We start from the raw sequence: 22,482 nt of genomic DNA on the forward strand, positions 1-22,482 counted from the left end.
AACCGCGCCCGACGTTTTCCCTGCATGCAACGCGATAAAAGACGACGGTGCCCGATGAAACATCGGAGATTCGTCAAAGAGTTTTCCCGCGATACTTTCCAACAAGCGCGGATCCCCGCGAACGCCTCTCCCTCTAATTTCGTTTGTAACTCGCCCCTTTCCGAGAGGGAGGAAAACTTCTCTCGCCGGACCAATACTGCGGGGCCTTTGATCGCTACTCTTTGCACCAAAGCAAGAAAGTGTTTACCGAACGCAGCCGGAGATCGGTTGCAACTTGCAACAGCCGCCGGTGCAATACTCGCTTCGACACAAACTGAATATGAGAACCGGGCTCTTTCGCGATTTTCCTTGGAAGATCGCTGGTTTAGTAACCAGGTCTACCAGTGATGAGAAATCGGCCAAGTTTTCTCGCGCATGCGCGCCCAAAACAGTAACGTATCTATATTTTGAGGAGAAGGTAGTGGGGCAGTGATATTGGCGGGAAAGTACCGGAATCTTTTCCGAAACGTGTCCTCCGAGTTTTCGATAAGTTATTGTTAATATTTTATTATAAGCAGCTAATGTTGGAGAAGGAGCTACAAAACAAATGATAACAATTTAAAAAAATTTTGCAGGTACCCCATTTTATCAAGATTTTACTTTACTAAATACTATTTTTACTTTACAGGCGAAAATCGCCGCGCATGCGCGAGAAATCTTGGCCAATATCTCATCACCGAAGTGTACAGCAGTGTCGCCAGATCAGGGGAATTGACTCGAATTGAGGGGGAAAATGTTGTCCTCTCTTTGCCAGTAACGGACTGGTCACGTGACATTGTGATACACGCACGACAGAGATAAAATGCGCCACGTGACCGAATCGTGGGGGAATAGTTTCGTAGGAGGGGAAGTGTAGAGTGGGAGACCGTCCCCTCCATAGCGCCCACTGTCCCCTCCCATTAAGCGCCGTTGCCATGGAGAAAGGACGCGCTTCACCTGTCGCGTATTGTTACGAAGGTACGTTAGGTCAACGAAGACACGAGGCACCAGCGAACGCGGCGCAAGTGCGTGTTGCATGAAAGAGTAATTGGTGGGGGAAGCAATCGTTTGAGGAGCCTGACCCCTGCCTGACCCTGTTCTACAAGTTTATAGTCGGGGGACAAAATTAAGTGGACACTCGTTAAAAACTAATAATTTTTTAAACACTGAACCGAACGACTTGAGATTTTATAAGCTGTTAGAAGGACTAGTTTGCTAGGTAAGAAATACTTTTTTGGAATTGCTATTGGTCGGTATTTCGGAGACAAATGTAAAGTTCGCGATTTTTAACTTGTTTATCTGTGCCTATTTTCCGTACCTTCTTATTACTTTAAATTTTACATAATCGGATTGATTATAAACGCATGCAATCCGCAGTCTAATCAGAATTATCCAACTCGATTGAATTTGTTCCGCGTCGATTAATTCCGACAGTACTTTATCGATCAACTTTGAATGGACAAAAAGCAAAACAAAACAAAGAGAAAAAGCAAAGGAATATCGAAAAAAGTTTGCATCCAGTGGTGCCGATCCATTTCCCGAGCGGTCTCAGCTCGTAAAACGTTTCGGTTCAATGAGTCCAAAGTTCGGTCGCGACCATTAAAAGTCCTCATCGGCTCTTCTAATTAAGTTTGCCGGGAGCGGTATACAGAATATAAAATTGTATCGTTTCCCGGGAAATCCGGAACAGCAGAGCTGATATTTCTATTCTTTTTTATATCGGTCCTTAGTTCCCTTCGACCGATCGAAAATCGTTGATGCAGTGTATGTAGGTACGTAGCCGTACAGTACAGTGGCCCACGAAAGTATTCGAGCGCCCTTTTCAAATCAGAATAACTTTTTTAAAATTGGACCAAACGACTCGACTTTTTCTGAGCAACTAAAACCATTGATTCATTGAATGACGCGCAAAACAGGTTTTGAAAGAATTGCATTTGGCAGGAATTACGTGATAAAATAAAAACGACACTTTTTCAACAAAAATTAAAAATTTCAAATGTGCGTCCTGTAGATATGTATTAATTGTACACATGCTTGAATATTTTAAATTTTCACTGCGGGCTCGAATAAAAAAGTTTCAAAAAGTACTTTTTTCATTCTTTCATGTAATTCTTACCAATTGCAGCTTTTGTCAACATTTTTTTTGCACGGAATTTGGTAAATGCTTGTAATTGTTCAAAAAAAAACTGAAGTCGTTCGGTCCAGTTTTAACAGAGTTATTCGGATTTAAAAAGGGCGTTCAAATACTTTCGTGAGCCACTGTATATACACTCCGGTTCACGGAGCAACTTCGCCGGCCGTAATTGGATTTCTTTACGGGCCAATATCACGCATCTCTTTAAACCAGAAATTGAAGGAAATTAGGACTTTGCCATCGATCGACCGCTTAATCTTGATCACGCTCCGACGATTTTCCACTCTTTTTCCTCCTCACTGTTAAAACAGCGATTCGGGCAAACCGTTCCGCTCGACGATTTTAACTGTTGATTCTGGACCTACGTTCTCCATTTTATCATTCGTTAAAAAGTAGATGCTGTCAATCAACGGTGAAAATCTTACTGTTAGTCTTATTGCGTCAATACTTTCAACTTGAGAGAATGAAGTGTCCAAAATAATCATACTCCAACATTCCACCGCTTTTTACAATGAAATAAAAATTTTGCAGCGGAGAATGAACAAATTTTAGACAGCTGGAAAACCAAAAGAAGGTCCGAGTGATCCTTCTGGCTCTACACTATCCAGTCAGCGTATAGTTGCAAGGAATCACACGCACACACAGTGTGCCCCCCCTTCCCCCTGCTACATATGAAACGTCGCGGCCAAGTTTGTATATGCAAACCTGCTAGACCCACGTCAGTTTTCCGCATTTTTTAACTTTTATTGTGACGCGCGGCTCGCTGTCAAGCAGCACGCTCCATAATTTCATGACACGGGTCGCGTTACTCGGTTGACAGCCGGTGGTTCTCGAATAACCATAGATTACCCGGAGTCACAACGTTTTAGAATAAGTTCGGAGTGTCTGCTGCCATTAATTTCTCGCCTGCCGTTCCGTTTATTAGGTAGCAGACAGTGTATACGGAAATAAAATAACGGCCGGGTGGTACTAGGTAATTTATTGCATGACGAGTTCTTAATGAAATGGTCCGTGCGTGTGGGTAGGATATTAAAGGGATGTCTGAGGGATACTAAGGAAACATATGGAGGACGTTCGAGACCTTTGGGAAACATTTGAAGGACATTTGAAATCTTTGGAAAACATTTGAAGGACATTTGGAGGACATTTGGAACCTTTGGGAGACATTTGAAATCTTTGGGAAACATTTGAAGGACATTTGGAGGACATTTGGAACCTTTGGGAGACATTTGAAATCTTTGGGAGACATTTGGAACCTTTGGGAGACATTTGAAATCTTTGGGAGACATTTGAAACACTAGGGAAACATTTGAAAGACATTTAGAGGACATTTGAAATCATTGGGAGATACTTGAAACCTCTGGGAGATATTTGAAACACTAGGGAAACATTTCGAAAACTTTCTAGAGACGTTTGACCCATCTAAAAAGCATTTGAAACATGTGGAAGACAGTTCAGTTCTTTAGGAGACATTTGAAACCTTTGGGAGACATTTGAAACCTTTGGGAACATTTATGAATCATTTGGGAAACCTTTGGGTCACATTTAAGAATCATTTGAGAAACATTTGAGAACAATTTGAGAAACATCTCAAGCATTTGAAGCAAACAAACAATTCGGTAAGATGATCAGATGGTCCATTTTAGTTGTTACTATAAACATATTGGATTCTTCTCATACTTGTTCATGTAACCAAATGTATACCGGATGAAAGAGAGGGGGGGGGGGGGATTCACCAATAACTGAACGGGGTCTAATGATGGAAGACAAGTGGACGGTGAAATAACGAGTAGCAGAGCCGCGCGCGTTTCAAGCGGAATGGAACGGAGTCGCGTTTAAAGCTCTCGCCGAACGGAGTCTAGTGGCTGCGAAGAGTCTGTTTCCGTGCTCGTTGCTTACTTGCTTGCTTGCTTGCTTTGCAAGAACAGCCACTGTAACGCCTGTCCGTAACGACCTCGAGCCGAGCCGACAAGGCATTAAAACTGTTTGACGAACTTCACGCGTGTACAAACATGACCAAACGAGTCTAAACGCATTCAAACGAGTCCAAACGCTGGTGGTTGCGAGCTTTTGCTTAATACACGGCTGTCATTTACGTTTCCAGAGATAGTAAACGCTGAAAGCACCGTTCAAACTAACATTTAACAGCGCGTTTCATTTATGCAAGCTAAATTAAGTGTCTGTTTAATTGTTAGAGTTAACGAAATATTCTGAAGCAAGTTTTACGTGAATTTAAAAATCGTAGAGTTCAAAGGTGAACATTTGGGCGTTCAAATAATTTGTTAATCATCTTACAAATTTAATTTCCCATTTTAATATTAAAATTTTCAGCTTCGACCTAATTGTTTCTTGTCTGGGATAGTAACGTACAAGTCAAACTTGCAGGATAAGCAAGTTGGATCTTCAAGGACTTCAAGGATCATACTTGCTTATGCTACAAGCTTGATTTTTATGTTACTATCTCAATAGTAATTGTAATTTTGATTGACGAAGAAAATGTCTAGTAGTTATAGCTGAATTTGTGGGGCTTCTTGAGCAACCATAAGACGCTCCTACGATCCTTTTACGCGGGTTCTATTGTCGTGAGTTCGACGGAGACATTTCGCCTAATTGTCATGATTCGCGAACGGTTTCGCAGGCATCGTGCGCCTCGCGTCGCGTGCAATTCAACTTCCACCCCCACGCACACGCAACAATTACTCCGACACACCGCTACACACCCAATTTCCAACCTCCCATGCAACCCCCATAGAACCGGAGTTTTACAGCGAACAATCCGCCGATTGTGTCTCTGTACCGTGTCTCGCGGAGAATGCGTCGTTTAATTAGACTGTCGTCGTCGTCGTCGTCGTCGTCGTCGTCGTCGTCGTTGTTAGGTACGTCGGGCACGTCGACCTCCTGTTAGTAGGAAGCAAGTTTCGAAACCCGCGACTTTCCAACCTGCCCAAAGTTAGGCTACCACCGAGCAAAGTTGGATACATCGATTTTCAATTTCGCGCTCGATTGAAATTTCAGCATGTCGGGAACACGAGACTCGTCGAGGCTTGATGATAAAGTGACTACCCATCGCTGGAGATTGCTGTTAGTGTTGCTAGACTGGGTATATATGTATGCGTTTGAGCTAGTATGTGGAATTGTTTTAGGTGATGTGGGCCTTTTGCGAGACATCTGAGAGCTTTCGGAGGCCTTTAGAACCCTCAGAAGATTTTTGAAACCTTTAGGAGACATTTCAAGCCTTGGGAAGACATTTAAAACCTTTAGGAGACCTTTGGAATCTTTGGGAGACCTTTGGAATCTTTGGGAGACCTCTGGAATCTTTGGGATACCTTTGGGACCTTTGGAATCTTTGGGAGATTTCTGGAATCTTTGGAATCTTTGGGAGATTTCTGGAATCTTTGGGAGATCTTTGGAATCTTTAGGAGACCTTTGGAAACTTTGAGAGAGAGACCTTTGGAATCTTTATGAGACCTTTGGAACCTTTGGGAGAGAGCTTTGGAACCTTTGGGAGACCTTTGGAACCTTTGGGAGATCTCTGGAATCTTTGGGAGACCTTTGGAATCTTTGGGAGACCTCTGGAATCTTTGGGATACCTTTGGGACCTTTGGAATCTTTGGGAGATTTCTGGAATCTTTGGAATCTTTGGGAGATTTCTGGAATCTTTGGGAGATCTTTGGAATCTTTAGGAGACCTTTGGAATCTGTGAGAGAGAGAGAGCTTTGGAATCTTTAGGAGACCTTTGGAACCTTTGGGAGAGAGCTTTGGAACCTTTGGGAGACCTTTGGAACCTTTGGGAGATCTCTGGAATCTTTGGGAGACCTTTGGAATCTTTAGGAGACCTTTGAAACCTTTGGGGAGAGCTTTGGAATCTTTGGGAGACCTCTGGAATCTTTGGAAGACCTCTGGAATCTTTGAGAGATTTCTGGAATCTTTGGGAGACCTTTGGAATCTTTAGGAGACCTTTGGAATCTTTGAGAGAAAGCTTTGGAATCTTTGGAATCTTTGGGAGACCTTTGGAATCTTTAGGAGACCTTTGAAACCTTTAGGAGACACTTGAGAAACATTCGAAATCCTTCAAAAATCTGAAAGACATTTGAAACATATGGAAACAGTTGAGGAACAAATGGGGGAACATTTGAGGAACATTAGGCTAACATGTAAGAAACCTTTTACTGCTACAGAATTCCTAAACCAAGAGCGTTGGTGTCTCGTCCGTAAGTGTTCCACGATCGTCACAAGAAAACAGTCGTTCCCCAACCCGTCACAGACAGTAGAAAACACAAAATGCAGCTGAGACTGGATTAATCGAGGGACGGGGCCGTGAGTATTCAAAGGATAAAGAGAGCTACGGGTAGAATTGAAACAACGTGGTAGCTCTGACGTGAGTGTATACGCAGTGTGTTCGGACGGTAACCGGTACATATGTACGACACAATTAACCCCCGTCGTGTGTACACGGTGGATGGATGGATGGGATGAGATGCTACGGGATGGAATGGCAAGACAGAGAGAGATAGAGATGGGCAAGGAGAGAAACAGAGTGAGACTTACCTCGAATGCAGGGCGCAGCCACGCTGCACTGTGGGGTAACTAGAGGACACCGGCGGAGGCGGAGGCGGAGCGCAATAAGCCGGTGGCGGCGGTGGATCATGTCTGTGGAGATGGTTATGCCGGTGGCTGTGGGAATAGCTCAGGGAACCTCGTAGACTCCCGGGCAGCTGGCGATGCGGCGTCGACTGGTCGCTGGAACCACCAAAATTAAATTCTTTTCATATTTTCTCTCTGCAAGCCGAGAGACCCAACGAAGGACTCTCGTGTAATAGATTTAAAAAATAAAAAAAAATTTCACATCAATCGAAGGTGTAACATTCCGAAAATATGTTCCGGAAGTCTAAAAGCTTAATTTTAAAAAATGAAGATTTTACCGTTTGGTTATACAGTGCTGTGAAGAACTTACTTTGACTTATGTAAAATTCCCATTCCTGGTCCCGTATATTTAGAAAAAGTAGTTAATTATTTACCATAAAACCATTCTAATGAGGCTATGGAACGGACTGAGAAAGTGAACATGCCTCTTATTATGCAATGATTATTCTCCGAGATATCCATCAGAATTTCGTATTCTGCTCTAATTCTCTTCCAGATTTAATTTGAGCCGTCAAACATTAATAAATTCTATCGAGAACACATTTCAAAGTGGATTCGAAGTAACCCCTAAAATAAATTGTATAGAATAGTCTATGTTTTCGACCACATTTAAATTCATAAATTATCGAATTACGTCGAGCGTGTCACAAGAATGTTAATGGGGCTCTAGCATCATAAAATGGGGCCGCGAAAATACGTAAAATCTTGGATCCATTTTTGTATCTCATCTTCAAAGAATAGTTCTCTAATCGGCTACCGTCTGTGAGAAGAGAAAATCAGTCTTCAGTCACAAAAAAGGTACCTTCCAAACTTTCATTACAAATAAAAACCTTGAAACTCGTTACCTTCACTTTTTTTCTTCGCAACTGCGACCAAGAACAATTTTTAAAAAATGAAAAGGCTATTACCATCCGAAATGATAACAATATATATATATATATCTTTATATATGGTTTATGGATCACAGACGATCCAAGACTTTATCTCAATGAATTAAAAAAATTGTAGAGTCGGTAATTCAGAACCGTAAACAGAAAAATGCATTGCATGCGATGTCGGTTCTCGGTCGGTAAGGCAGTTTGAGATACGAAAATCCACAATGTGTTCGATTTTTCTACTCTGTCGTCATTCAAAATTGCATGGGGAAACATAATATCACAGAGGAAGTATAGAAGTAGACCAATCTACCACTAGAGCTCCCTTACCATTCTACCAAAGGCGTAAGAAATCTAGTTGTTGTTAACGATGTCGGTATTTCAGATCGTGAGACACGAAATCCCAAATGGTGATTGGTCTACTCCTATACCTCGTCTGTGATAGTATAAAATGCAACAATTGCCAATCGATTTTGATAGCGAAGAACGCGAAATACATATTTTGTTAGGGAAATTTTCAAATGCTTGGAAATTCAATTTGCCGACCATTGAACATGAAATCTTGTGCATCGTGGCTTACCTTCCGGAGGTAAGGTAGGAATCTGTTAGACAATTGACGGTAAAATTACCATGGAAAGGTACGCCAAATTTAAAAATGTTGTAGACTGCAGACATTCTTCAAAAACAAAAAGACCTATATATTTGAGATATGTATAAATACAAAGTGATTTTGAGTTTCCATATTGACACTCGAAAGTATCGATTGTGTTAAATACCATGCAACAAATCTTATCAACCACGACACCTTTCATCGCCGATAGCGTCTTATCCAAATTGATGATAGCTATCGTTGCCATAAATAGAACATGAGCTAACAAAATTTGAAAAAAAATAACAATTATAATAGATCGAGACTGTTAATTTTTTTATCTCTACAGCGGCAAACAATGATACGTCGTTGTTGATTACACGATTCGATAAAAATTTTTAGATTGAAAATTAAATGTACAAATGAATGTATTCATCGTGTGGCTTTATTGTAACAATAAATATATCAATATAATGCAGAGACTATTATAATTCAAATACTCCACTTGCATAGGAATTGTTAAAGATCCAAAATGAAAATGTAATAACACAATTTAAAATGTTAACCATACTTAAAATTTTAATGAATATTTAATGTAGAATTGAAGACCTTGGTGCAAAAACCAGGTGAGTCCAAATTGTTTAATTCTTACTTTTAAACTGCAAGTGCAATTTTACTCAAAAATGAGCTTGTCTTGTTTTTGTACCAAGATTTTCAATTGCAATGCTGTCTTCATTTACGATTATTAATATTGTAAAGGTGCACCCGTGAAGAATTATGCAACTATTTCTTTGGGAATATATTATTACAAAAATGGCTAAAAATTTTGATCACTCTTGTTATAGAGTCACTTTTAGGGCTCTGTAACCTAGTGTTAAAATGAGTTGCATATGAAATTATCTATGCTAACTAAAAAAAACAAAAAACAAAAGAAGTATTGTAGGAGTAATTGATTTAGGACATGAGCGACTAAGATATTGCACCGAATATTTATGTTTTTGTTTAGAATGGTGAAGGAGTAGATTCCGAGGTTTCCGGAAGTGACAATTAGATACTCGTTTGATCGTTCGCATCGATCTCACAGCTGCTAAATAATTACTAGCGAAACAACTCTCGTCGCATCCGGTGACGGCACAGTAACCCACCTGGACGCTCGAATTCCCACGAACCGGTGTTTCAGATAACAAGCCGACACCTGAACAGACCTTTAAGCCCCCGATAAAAATACGACACAAAATAAATTATCTTGCCGCCAGAAAACCAGTTCCGATTTCCCATGTTCTATATTTAAATTCAATTAAACGCGCGGTTCTTCCAGAAAAAATCTACGCAATGTCCGCTTAAAATAATTTCGTACATGGCAGGAACATGTATGACACATTACTAACAATTTTTCCATTTATTCGCGTTGAAAATCATGTTCCAAAATATTAAATATTCACTTGTTTCCTATATTTTCGTGTTTGTCAATCAACGCGAAATCAGTATTTTAAATTATTAATTTTCTCTTGCATTATCTCCACTAAATTAAATTATCAATTTTTCGACATAATAAATTTATACTTTTTTGTAGAGGATGACACGATGACACATAGAAATATGTTTCTATTTTAAAAAATAAAGGTGACCTCGAAACTCTTCCACCAACAAAAGAACTGTTAATGCCATATTGTAGTCCTCTTCATACTGAACAACTTCGGTGAATAAAGTTTTTTTATATTTTCAGAAATAGCGGAGATAATGATGTGCAAATATGTACTGGGCCACCGTGTACATACATATCAATTGTGCCTAAACAAACGTGAATATTCTTTTGTTTGTATGTGTACACTGTTCGACTATCACCTTGGAAACCAATGTGCCAACGTTTCGATTTCTATCCTTTTCGAATGGTTCACGGTCCCGTGCACAGAGTACGTCCAGCACCGTGACGTCCGACCAATTTCAAGTACGCGTTACGCGTTATCCGGATCTCGATTTCGCGGCTATTGTTGCGCGCGTAATTAAAACTTCGCGCCGCTACACATTGCCAACGAATGCTAAAAATTCCAATTCTCTTCTGGAGCTTCGATCAAAGCACAAATCCTTGAAAATGTTTCGTCCAAATGTTTCGATAACAAAAAGACAAACATGATCCAAGATTTCTCTCGGATGTTCAATGCGCATATGAAAAAATCAAGCTAACGGAAATTATTCCCGACGTTTCTATTCTTCCAGTAATCTGGAATTTCGTGGATTAAACGAGTAAATATTCATCGAATTGCCTCATGCTCGGGCTCATTTTAATCAGAAAAATGTCACGAATGTGTTGGTAAATGTTTCACGTAAAAATTATTGCAATGTTTTATCATTGATTTAATGTTATCTGTCCTGTTCAAAATTTGTACATAAGGCGAGACGTTACAGTACTTTTTTCACCACAACCAACACGGTATAAGAATAAGAGGGAAGAATGACGGGGAACAAAGGAAGCAGAAAACAAACAATCGGAGCAAAGTGGATACTCCCCAGGTTAAGGTCCCTATAAACAGGTTAAACATCGTTAACGCCTCACTAAACGTCATACGAAACAATTGGCCGGTGTAGCAAAAGGAGAAAAAAAGAAAGAAAAATCAAGAAACGTGGTGGCAGACGGCTAGTTGCGCGCTGCGATATAATTCCACCGAGCAAACGATTTTATCTAGAGTCTACGAGAAAACCAGTGTGAGACCGGAAGTGTCGAAAGGGCTGACTGGTGTATGTATAGGAGCCTCCTTCGCAACGGTTGCATTCTTATCTAATAACCAAACACTAACGCTGTTCGTATCTCCTCGAAAACTGATAAAACAGGGGTCGATGGACAACCGGAGGCCCTTGTAAAGGGTCTCAGAGTGAGCTAACGTATTCTCAATTCGTCAACGATATTTCCTCGTTATTTTGATGATTCTGTGGCATCACTTACGAGTACGAAAATTTTTCATCTGAATTTAAACGAACGTAATTGAACTACAAATATACAGCGTGTCCCAAAAATGTTACGCTTCCTTGAAAGGGATGATACCTGAGGTCATTCTAAGTAACTTTTTCCTTTGCGAAATTGTTCTCCGCGGCTTCGTTAAGGAGTTATTCACGATAAACACGGCCCAATCGCAGCATCGGTACCGTTGAGTGTGGCGATGCCATTGGCCGAGCCGGAATCGGTCCGCAGTAACCGCGCTCTGATTGGTCCGTGTTTTTCGTTAATAACTCCTTAACGAAGTCGCGGAGAAGATTTTCGCAAAGGAAAAAGTTACTTAAAATCACCTCAGGAATCACCACCTTCAAAAAAAATTGAATAAATGAATAAAAATGAATTCATGAAAAAATGAATTGAATTCTTCGAAGAGGGTTAGTCAGGGGTGCAAAAGGGTGAATACGATTTGCAAACGGATTCATTTGGAGGGCAAGACCTGGAAAGGACAGCAGATTCGTTAACGGTGCAATCTGTTAGCAAACAGTTATCGATACAATTACATGATAACGCGAAAGGATTAGAGGAAACAGCATCTGGCCAAGAATTTGCACGACCCCGTGCAGAAAGCAGGGTGCCAAATGGTTTCACTTAGGAAGACGTAATTACCAAAGTCGATCCTGGCCCCCACGCTCTCTTCCCCCCTCCCCCCCTCTCTCTCGCACGCTCTCTTGTATGCAATGTCGGCTGCAACGTCGCAGAAACTAGATCCCCGGCAAATAAATTACACGAGCTTAACCCCTGGATCCTGAAGGAGACGCTCAAAGAGCCTGGGTTTCAATTAAGAAGAAAATATGCGCGCGAAATACATCAGAGTGAAATATCACCGTGACGTATCGCCGGAAGGCGATCATTTTCATTAGGGAGGAGAAAAAGAAAACGTGTACGCTGCCGCGGATAATTTGCGAACTGCAATAACATTGTGCGATGTTTGTTTTGCGTTCTAACGACCCACGCGCGACGCGTTAGATTGGAACGTGTTTCAGTATTTTTAAAATATGTTTAAATGCTGTTTAAAAAAATATGGTTGTGTTTGGGAGAGTATATACAATTGTTCAGAGTAAGAAACATACGTATAGTTGCTGTAGTTGAATCACAATAAATTCCTGAAGCTGAAAGACGTCCGACAAAATTGATGCTGACAAAATTAAATTTCATTTAAATGTTCATAATATTATTAAAAAATATATTTTTGTATTTGAGAGCGTCTATAGAATCATCGTACGTAAGAAACATTTGTGTTGCTTCCACGATTGTGGCACAAAAAATCCAAAAACTCGAGAGAAAAGCGACGTGAAGACATTAAAACATTTAATATTTTATTTAATATTAAACATTTTTGTCTCGCTTCTGAACGAACCCGAGGCAAATAGCGACAAATAGTCGAATTGCTCACAGGTCGTCTGTTCTCCGGAATCCTCCCCCGAAGGAACTTTACTTTGAATTGGATCTTTGATCGCGCGTTCGGAATGAAACTGAGCAAAGACACGAGAGAGAGAGAGAGAGAGAGAGAGAGAGAGAGAGAGAGAGAGGGCGCGGGAAATCGAGGATCGTGGAAAGATCGTTTGGGTCGGGATTAATTAGCGATTGAATAGAGTATCGGTAAAAGGAGAGGGACAACCATAGTCGGCGATAATAACGCCCAAAGGAAATGTTCGTTTGATTCAAGTTTACTAGCCTTCTCCCTGCTCGTTAACTTAAAACTGCACCACCTCTTGCAGCTGTGAATAGCACTCAGACCCGTGTTCTTAATTTTTAAACTTCCTGTTGAAAATGTTGTTATGACATCTTGAAGTTATAAACCCCGGCAGGAAAAATAACAAAGTTAGTAGTTTGACCTCAAAATGTCGTTATCTTCTAAAGAATAAAAATGTTTAATCAATTTTGTGGTTCAGACCCCACATCCTTCTGTTTTCGATCAGCGGAGGGATCCCAGAATCATGGCAACAGTCCAGGCACATTTCTCAAAAAGAAACACACTGCATAAAAAAGTACAAAACTCGCGTGATTTCGATTATTTTTCCACTAAAAAAAGCACACTCCGTACTTTAAATGTCAGTAAATATTTGTACAAAATTCCAATGTAAAAGATTCAGTAGTTCTCCTGAAAAAAATTCCTAAAAATCGAATGGGACTCGTGACGAAAATTTTCTTCGAACCGAAATAAAATTCAATTTAGTTTGTGGTCATTGGAGAACATTATGGGCATACAATAGATATACATTTTCTTTTTCTTCAAGTTAATCGAGAACGACAAAGAAGCTCTAATTACTGTATCCGTAAAATAATTCGTAGTGCAAGGGGTTGATGGCTACGATTACCATGTCTGCGAAATCGCTTAATGTGTAACTCAATTAACCGTCCCCTAATATTTCCTGATAATCACGGCCGCGTAATAATCACGGTCGCGCATTAATTACGCAAACGAGGGTACACACGCGCGGCGTGTCACCACTTTTGCGAACTCGCGGAGGATTCTGTGAAAGCCGAGCTTCCGGTCGCACGATCCTGCCTAACGAGGAAAGAAGAACAACGAGAAAGGAGACGATGGGGGTGATATGAAGATAACGACGACAAGCACCGAGACTCTCAACAGCGAAAAAATCCAACTTTGTAATACGACTTTGCCAGAGGAGTATCATTAGGGCGACGCGTCGCGTTGAATTCCCTCCAGGACCCCAACGTAAGGAGGTAAATTCAAGCTCCAGAGGATTTCGAGGAGCTTCGCGCGCAAGCCAGAATTCCAACCCACCTGGAAACGTCTCGTAGAACCGACGAAAAAACGGGCCGAGTGGATCTAACGGCGATTATGCGAGTTGGAACGACACAATCCAATTAACCCTTACGTAAGGACTATCATCAGGAATTTTTCTTTGGATAAACTTAATTATATTTGGAAAATCTTGGATGTCTTTAAAAAGTACGTTCCTTGTACTATTTTATGTAAAAGTTTGGTGTAAAAATGTTACACCCTCGGTTGGCGACGTTATTTTCACTGAAATCGTCTGCACCTTGAATCGTTTAACAGTTCTGCAAGTCTATGCAATTTTTATTTGCGTTTCCTGGTTATTCAAAAATTTCAAAAAATTCTTGACTACTCTTCTATGTTCCTAGAACATGTATCAATAAATAAAAAATTCATATCAAAATATTAACCCTCCGTCTGCAAACTTATTTTCACCGAGTCCGCATTCTGAATCGTTTAACAATTCTGCAAGTCTATGCAATTTTTATTTACGTTTCTTGGTTATTCAAAAATTTCAAAAAATTCTTGACTACTCTTCTATGTTCCTAGAACATGTATCAATAAATAAAAAATTCATATCAGAATATTAACCCTCCGTCTGCAAATTTATTTTCACCGAGTCCGCATTCTGAATCGTTTAACAATTCTTGCAAATTTGTGCAATTTTTTTCATAGGCTTCTCGATTTTAAAAAAATTCCAAAAAATTCTCGAGTACTCTTTCATATCTCCAAAATGTGATCCACTAATTTTTATTGCTGCATGTTACCGCAATTCCAATTAACAGAGCAACATTGAAGAAAACAATTTTCCTGTGCTACTAACTCGTTCAACTTGCGAAAACGATGTTCGTTAAAATGAATGAAATAATGTACTCCTAAATTAGCAACTTTCAGAGCATCTTACGGGTTTCGTTCACTGTAGTACACGGTGCATGGCGCACTTAAAATTCGTTGCGTGCCGTCTCGTTCCGCGTCGGAGAAACGAAACGCAAAAGGAACTTTCGACACGGCCGATTCGCCGATTCCAGCTGCCATAAGTGAACTTGGAACGTAGTTTCGCAACCAGGGGACAAGCTGCGAAATCGGCGAAAGAATCCGAAACGCGTTACCACGAAATTTTTACATAATCCGTAAACCTGCTCGTTCGTGAACGCGGTCACACCGCGCTTTTCAGAGTGTTCAGAATGAGAGGGAAAAAAAGAGTGTTTCATTCGAGAACAAAACACTTCTTTACATTTCGCCTTCCGTTTCTTTCTCTTGGCAAATTTTTGCCGGAAAGTGCACGTAACCGTGCGTGCAAATTTAATTGACGGACGAACATACGGTATTAGCGTGAAAAAATGTTTTCGAGAAACTGGTCCTGTCGGAGTAGAATTTAGAGCACATCGAAATACGTATGAAAATATTTCTATTTATTTAGGTGTGGCACCGAAGATTCCAAAAAAATTTATTTTAACCTCCGTGAAGTGATTTGATAGAAACCGTGGCTACATTCAAATATTGAATACATCTATTTTCTAAAATATATTTTTGGCCCTATTTCTTCGAGATCAGTGTCAATTTCCATATTGAACCTAAATGGCTACTGGTGTGAACTTGTTAGTAGAAAATCAGAATTTTCTCAAAAATTAGAAAGCAATTTTTGCCTGACCGGTTCGGATAATCGAGGTTGTATTACGCCAGATTAAACCAGCAAACGTGATCAAAATTGCGCCGTGTTAGGACTCATTTTAATCAGAGCGATGCGGCGAATACGATGGTAAAAATTTCGTAACAAAATAACACAGACAAAAAGGTTCTGCCGCTATTATTGTCTCCAAAATACGTTGCTGTATTTGCTGTATTCGAGCCGCATCGTTTCTCGAAATTGATTTATAGGATTTTGTAAAGAAACGTTTCCTTTATTGAAAAGATTAACAATTGCGAAACACATTGGTAAACGACGTGTTTGGCCCACTCTCTATCTGGAGCGTCTCGTTTTCAAGGTTCCACGGTCGCTGCATGGTTTTTCTGTGGGCTGGCCCGAGGAGGGTGCACTGGTTGTCCAAAATTCGTCGAAGCCGCAGCCAAGTTTAGACAAGGGACGGCGCTATACTTGACCTTAATGGCGTCCGTCCAATGCACAAACTTTGCGGTGGTCCCTCGACACTCGCACACCCCTGCCTTCTTCTTCTTCTTCCTCTTCGTGTTCGCGATATCCGACAACTTCGCGAACCACGTCGCCAATAATAAGGACATCTCTTACGAGATTGAATCCTCCGAGATCTTCGTGTAGGTATGAGTGTATACGTCGGGCTTAGGTGATATCGGTGAACTGCGATCCGCCCTCGTTAATCAAACTTCAAAGACAGCTCGCCGAAACTTTGTAACGGTTCATCGAAACTGCTCCGGTTACGATTTATTACGCCTCCCGTGGCGATTAATTAACCGCTCTAGCCGAGCAATCGAACAATTTCTCTGCTCGCCGATTTGGTCGTCAAGTCGCTGCATAGAACGATGGGTAGACATTTCTTCTTTTTTTTTTTCTTTTATCGAACTTCGTGATTATTCAATTTGAATGCGGTCTGAAGAACAATATCTGTGAGTTTGCACAGGGTGATTTATTTGAACATTTGAACAGCATGATGTCTTTGAATAATTAACACTGAACCCACCACCGAACGGTCAAAATGACTGGTTCCAGATTCCTTATTTTACAATTACTGAAATTGTGAAGATGTTTTCGTGGGAAATGATTGAATAAATATATTTAGTAGAAAATTTATTATAATACTTAAAATACAATATAATATACAATCTCGTCATTTTTATAAGACAACATGTACCAGTTACTTTTAAGACCCGGTAGGTTTGGTGTTAATAAACAAAGATCAATGAATGGATTTTAATTTTACCTTGATGAAACTGTTACCAACACAGTTGTGACAATCTTCTGGTTAAAATAAGTCCGAACACGACACAATTTGGACCATATTTACCGTGAGAATTTGAACCGAGAGTTCAGATGGCCTCGGTTCGGATAATCGAGGCTCCACTACATCGTGAATTAAACAAGTAAATGCGCACCAAACTGTATCGTGTTTGATATCGACTTAATCAGAAAAACGTCACGAATGTGCCAACAAAGGTTCCATAATGAGGCAATCGAAAATAACAAAAAGTTCTTTCGATGAATCTACTGCAGTGTCACAGTTTTGAACGTTCGACCTTCAAGGGAATACAAGGATACATTTTTCAGATCTTTTTTCTATGCTGTGCTTTCTTTGAGTGACCCCAGAGTCAGTGTCGTCAGATGAGGGGCGTGGACTCGAATCGAGGGGAATAAGTCACGACGCAGACGCAACGCGAATTAGGTGCGCGCATCATGTCACGTGACGCGTCCGTGGCGGAAGGATATGGGGGAATGGCGTCGTAGAGGGGGAAGGGTAGAGTGGGAGATAAATTTCAATTTGGCCACACTGCCCAGAATGTTTCGGAGATGGTTCGTTCAAAAATGTCCGAGGAGTGGTTCTGGTTAGAATGATCGAAATGGCCGAACGGGTGCGTAACAATGAAAGCAACCGAAATTTCCATTTATCCCTCGACGATGAGATGCATCTCTTGGCTCAGATATCTCATTCAAAGGAGAACTGCGCCGTGCAATTGTGCATCCCCTCGGCTAAAATGCTACACTCGGATCCGCGAGGAGCGTCGGCTGAGATTAATCCGGCACGCAAATATCGTTTGCTGGTCTGACGAGGATCGTATCGAACACCGCAATCTCCCTAAGCCCGCCATAATCCTCAAGATCCAATCAGAACGACGATGGAATGCGATCTATCGCACCGGAAACGGATGCTGCGCCCTCCGTAATTTTAACCTTCGCGAAATTTCCCGATTGACACGAACAATTTTTATAAACGCTGCCAGGGTGATCGCCGTCAGCGTCATCAGTGGATCCTTTAGATCTTTTTGCGGAATAAAAATTATTTTACTACGACGTTGAGTGCAAGACATATTTATGACAAGAATGAGTAGGTAAACTAAGGGTTGAAATACTAGAGAAATTAAAATAATTGTAAAATGTCTGCACACTATTTTCGACTTGTTAAAATTATTAATGAGAGAATGAATTATGTATCTGGCTCCTGTCTCTCGCAAATCGGTGCAAACAATTTTCATTTTGCCAACGATCGATTCAGACTCGAAGCCAGCAACCGGTAATCCCGACTGAAAATAGGTGTTGACAGTGCCATCACCAATTGCGCATCACCGATATTTATCTTCTGTTATCGCAGTCCGTCAATAGCGATATAAGTTTGCGCAACGTCGAATTCGCTCGACGTCGTCCCGTAGACAAGGACGTGTTTTATTTGATAGCACCATGGGGCGATATTGTTTACGATACAGCAGAGATAACAACGCTGGCTCGTCTTCTTTTCCTTTTAATAAAAGCAACCGTTTTCGAGCACCGTATTTTTCTATCGAACGACGTTGTATTGTGGAGAAAGCTTTTTAATAATTTTCTACTTTTTAGCCCTGAAATGAATGATTGGAACTGATGCGGCCCCATTCACATTCATACTCATAATTGTGCAATGTGTTGCTATTAACCCCATTAGGACGCAATCATTTTGCAAGAATTGGCCAAAATGTCCTGAATTTCTTTTATTGTAGATTTAGAATTACAAAAAGGTGACATTTTAGAAAATGTGGGAAGCAACGTGTCAAAATTGAAATTTATGGTTGCTCTTTTTTCATTTGATAATTATTGAAATTACAAAGATTACGATATTGTTATAAGAATCGCGAAAAATCTAAATGAATTCAGTCGTATGATTTTTATAAAATAACTTACGTCAGTCACATTTTGTTCGGTCAGTGTTAATTGAATCATTGCATTTTTGAAGTACGCTTCGAACGTCCACTTAAGGATTAATTTTCCTTTTTAATCATTTTCTCGCTTCCGTATTTGCTGGAAGAAATCCTGCAATCGACCAAGCAAGGATAATCGGTGCAGCGAGTCAATTAATGGATGCTAGGGTAATTAACTTCGCCGGAAACAAATGGCCGATGAACGAGACGCCGTTATCTATCAGGCTCATCGTCGACTATCACAGCTACTCGTTAACGAGATCGCGCGCGTGGTTTTAATTTTCATAGCAACGCGTAAAAGGAAGAATCGGTATAGATGTACCGACAAGTATAAAGAGCGTTATACTATCGCTTCCTTTTCACCTGAGAATGAATGTGAATGGAAAACGAGTTTAACGATCGAATTTAAAACGAGGAGCCCCGGTCTTTGTACTTATCGGGATGGTGGGGGACATTTTCAGCGAACCATAATTTTATTTCATTATTTACTTCATATTTCATTTCGTTATTGATTCTAATGTTAACAATTTTTTAATCTTCCAAAAAACGACAATAAATCGCCCTCAGGATGTTATTGCATCGACGTACGATTTCAAAATATAAATGTGTGCAAATATTTTGTACACTGAAGCTTCATAATTGTTTATACTGTTTATCTACATAATGTATATAAAAATTGAGTTGGGGAGGAGTAAGAATAACAGCTTTCTTTCTTAAATAAAATAATTGTAAACTTTTCATTGTATCGACATTTGCGAGTTGATGATGTAACGAGTGATAGGAAAAAATCCAGTGATCGAGCGAGACCATTTTTGTTGATGAAACGATCTTCGAGGAATTCTGAATCATCTTCTAAAACCCATCTCTTAATAGTCGTAGCCTAACCGTGAACAAGATTAAATTCCTTCCAGTTTCACGGAGGAATCTCGCGTAGCGGTATCATTGAACAACGTCATGGTCGTGACTGTCGACGTCACCGTCGGGATCATTCCGAACAATTTTTATCGAATCTGCAACTGTAGTTAACATAATTCATAGTACTACAAAACACTACGCAGACATTTGTTTCTTCTCTTGATAATTTTTTTGTGGAAAATGCAATATTTTCATGTTCCCTAAATATCTCCACCATTTGTCATTTAATCTACGAAGTTTTCTTATAAATGCATAAAATCCGCCGTCTAATAATAAACAATGCTTCTCGTGTTAAGCGACATTGTCTCGAAGCAGTGACACGCGACTCGATTTGCGAGCGTTATCAGAGGTTATCTGTGCGAAACAGAGGGGAAACATAGGCGACTTCGGTAAAAAATAAAATACATTTCACCTAAAAAAGAAACGGTGTTCGCGGTTTGCTTTTGACTGTGTGAACTGCGAGCATGTATGTATATAGTGGACGACGGTGGGGCGAGCAAGTGTATGACGTTTCCGGTCCCCGGCGCGGACCCCTCCGGAAAGTAACAGTCCACTTTTCACGTCAGTATAGTATAGCGCTTTCGACGTGTATTGCCACTATTGCCTTATTGCCCCGGCGTTCACTTCGTCACGTTCTCGGTCGCATTTTTCGATCGGTTCCCTGAACTACGATTCCAGGTATACATTTGTGCACAAGGGTCCTCCGGTTGTACGACCATAATTTGCCTCGTGCTACTGGAGCACTGTATGCAGAACAGCCTCGAAATTAGAGGCATGTTTCTTCGATTATGCGTGGGGCTACATTTTGTTGATTTAATATCGATTCGATAAACGATTTGCATAAACAGATGTACATTTTAAATGTTACCGCCAGTAGTCAGCGTACTATACTTATTATAGCCAGTAGTGCTATGTTTTCCCGCTCAATTTTCTTCAAAATGTTGACCGCCATGCTACCAAGAGTGCTCTGAAATACAATAAGATTGCAGGAGCAATTAATACCACAAATCTTTTCTCGGTTTCGTCCCAGTAAACAAATCGCATCAATTTTATAGAATTCCTGTGTGAAATTGTTCTTTTAATCAGCCACCAAATTAATTTTCAACATCGCCCGGTCTTCGTAGATTCGCGATAAGATAGAGTGACTACATTACCGTCAAAAAGTGGTTTTACGTGCCTCAAGTTTTCGGATCTTAAGGCTGTGCATGGAAATTATTAATTAAAAAGTCGCGTGACTATCCCGGGCCCTTAAATGGATCATTATCCAAAATTCTCAACATAACCTTCAACCTGCCTAACCTAAGTTTTCTTAAGAAAACACCTGACGCCTGAAGCACGCTGCTAGTCATAATAGCTGTCCACCCCGCCCCTATATGTCTCGAGTTTGAACCAACGGAAGCGCAGAGGACAGCTATTATGACAACGAGCTTAGTACAAAGTTTGGAATCCAAACGTCTTCCTTCAAAAAACAAACCACAACGGAAATCGATCGTACAAACATAACGAGGTAACGTAATTTCTGCTGCGTTTTCGAGTCTATACAGAATCTTCCTTTAACACTGCAGGTAAGTTAGGCTACACAATTCTGCATACATATAATCTCCATTTGCATGGAGATTCGCATAAAAGACAGAGATTAATGTCTTCAGTGCTCAACGCTTCGCGAACAAAAGACGGAAATTCATACGTTCAGTCCCAAAAACCATTAACATATCCACTGTCGCATAAATTATACACGATTCACAGTCACAATCACTACTGAACGATATATATTACAATAAGAAACATTAATCGACAAAAATAAGTACGGCAGAAAAATGACGATGCACAATCAAGTATAGGAAAAGTGGATATATCCGACAGCGGTGCCCGGGTCTTTTCCGACCCGTTGTACAAAAGACCGTCATTTAATTACCCAGTTTCTGGCGATTGAATTAAACGACCAAGTGTCGCATTATTTGTTAAGTACCTCCGAATGTGTGTTTAAAAAATTGATAAATCAAGCAGTGAATAATTCTGAAAATCATCAACTATACAGTTGTAAGAATCGACGATCGTCCGATGGTTAACGTTCCATAGAATGCTAGCTAACTGGTGAATGCGTTAACCCTTCAATTTCCATCTACCTGAACCAGAAAGCTCGACTGTCTCGCAGGTTAATATTCACTGTGGGAACGAGCCTCTCTCATTGTCCTTCCTACCTGTCCACGTTGTTGTTCTTGAAGCTGACCATTCCTGCGTAGACAGCCTCCCTCATAACGCACGTTAGCTCACTCGTCACGCACTGCACAATCACCACCGGCCTCGTCACGACGGGGCAACACGAACAGGAACAACAGGAGAACCGTACGAGGAAGAAGACAGGGAGAAGAAGAAGAAGAAGAAGAAGAAACGAGCAGCACAAAGGAACATCGTCGCGTCACGTGCACAACACCGACTCCAACTTAACCGGTAACATAGAACATCCTCGCGGGACCGCGTTTCCGGACCGACTGAAGAGAAGCCACGCTTCGCGGCCGATCTACCCCCACCCTACAATTCTCCCCCCACTACCGAGTCTAATTGCACCGTTCGACGAGGCCAGCTGACGCGTCCTTTCGTTGTCATTCCCGAGCCGTCTCCGATGACGGCCGATCGCGATCCGATGAATCGAGCCCGGGAACCGAGACACGTTGTCGAGGGTCACGTCCGATTCGAGACCACCCCTTAGCACACGCT

The 22,482-nt window shown here is 40.8% G+C and overlaps 1 protein-coding gene across 9 annotated transcripts in view; it reads right to left on the reverse strand.

Moving 5' to 3' along the window:
• Positions 1–22,482, reverse strand: part of LOC143355641 (endochitinase) — a 260,630-nt gene that overhangs the window by 175,746 nt on the left and 62,402 nt on the right. For 8 of the 9 annotated variants that reach the window (XR_013082534.1, XM_076790670.1, XM_076790665.1 and 5 more), the window contains one exon: positions 6,701–6,892. Coding sequence is in view for 7 of the 9 variants with exons in the window: in XM_076790670.1 (XP_076646785.1) it covers positions 6,701–6,892 (192 nt within the window). In the remaining 2 variants the exon portion in view is untranslated. Of the gene's footprint in view, positions 1–6,700; positions 6,893–21,965; positions 22,245–22,482 lie in introns of those variants that run through there. The other variant, XM_076790660.1, reaches the window with a different exon arrangement.

The sequence above is a fragment of the Halictus rubicundus genome, chromosome 7 (genome assembly GCF_050948215.1).
Source record: "Halictus rubicundus isolate RS-2024b chromosome 7, iyHalRubi1_principal, whole genome shotgun sequence".
NCBI lineage: Eukaryota > Metazoa > Arthropoda > Insecta > Hymenoptera > Halictidae > Halictus > Halictus rubicundus.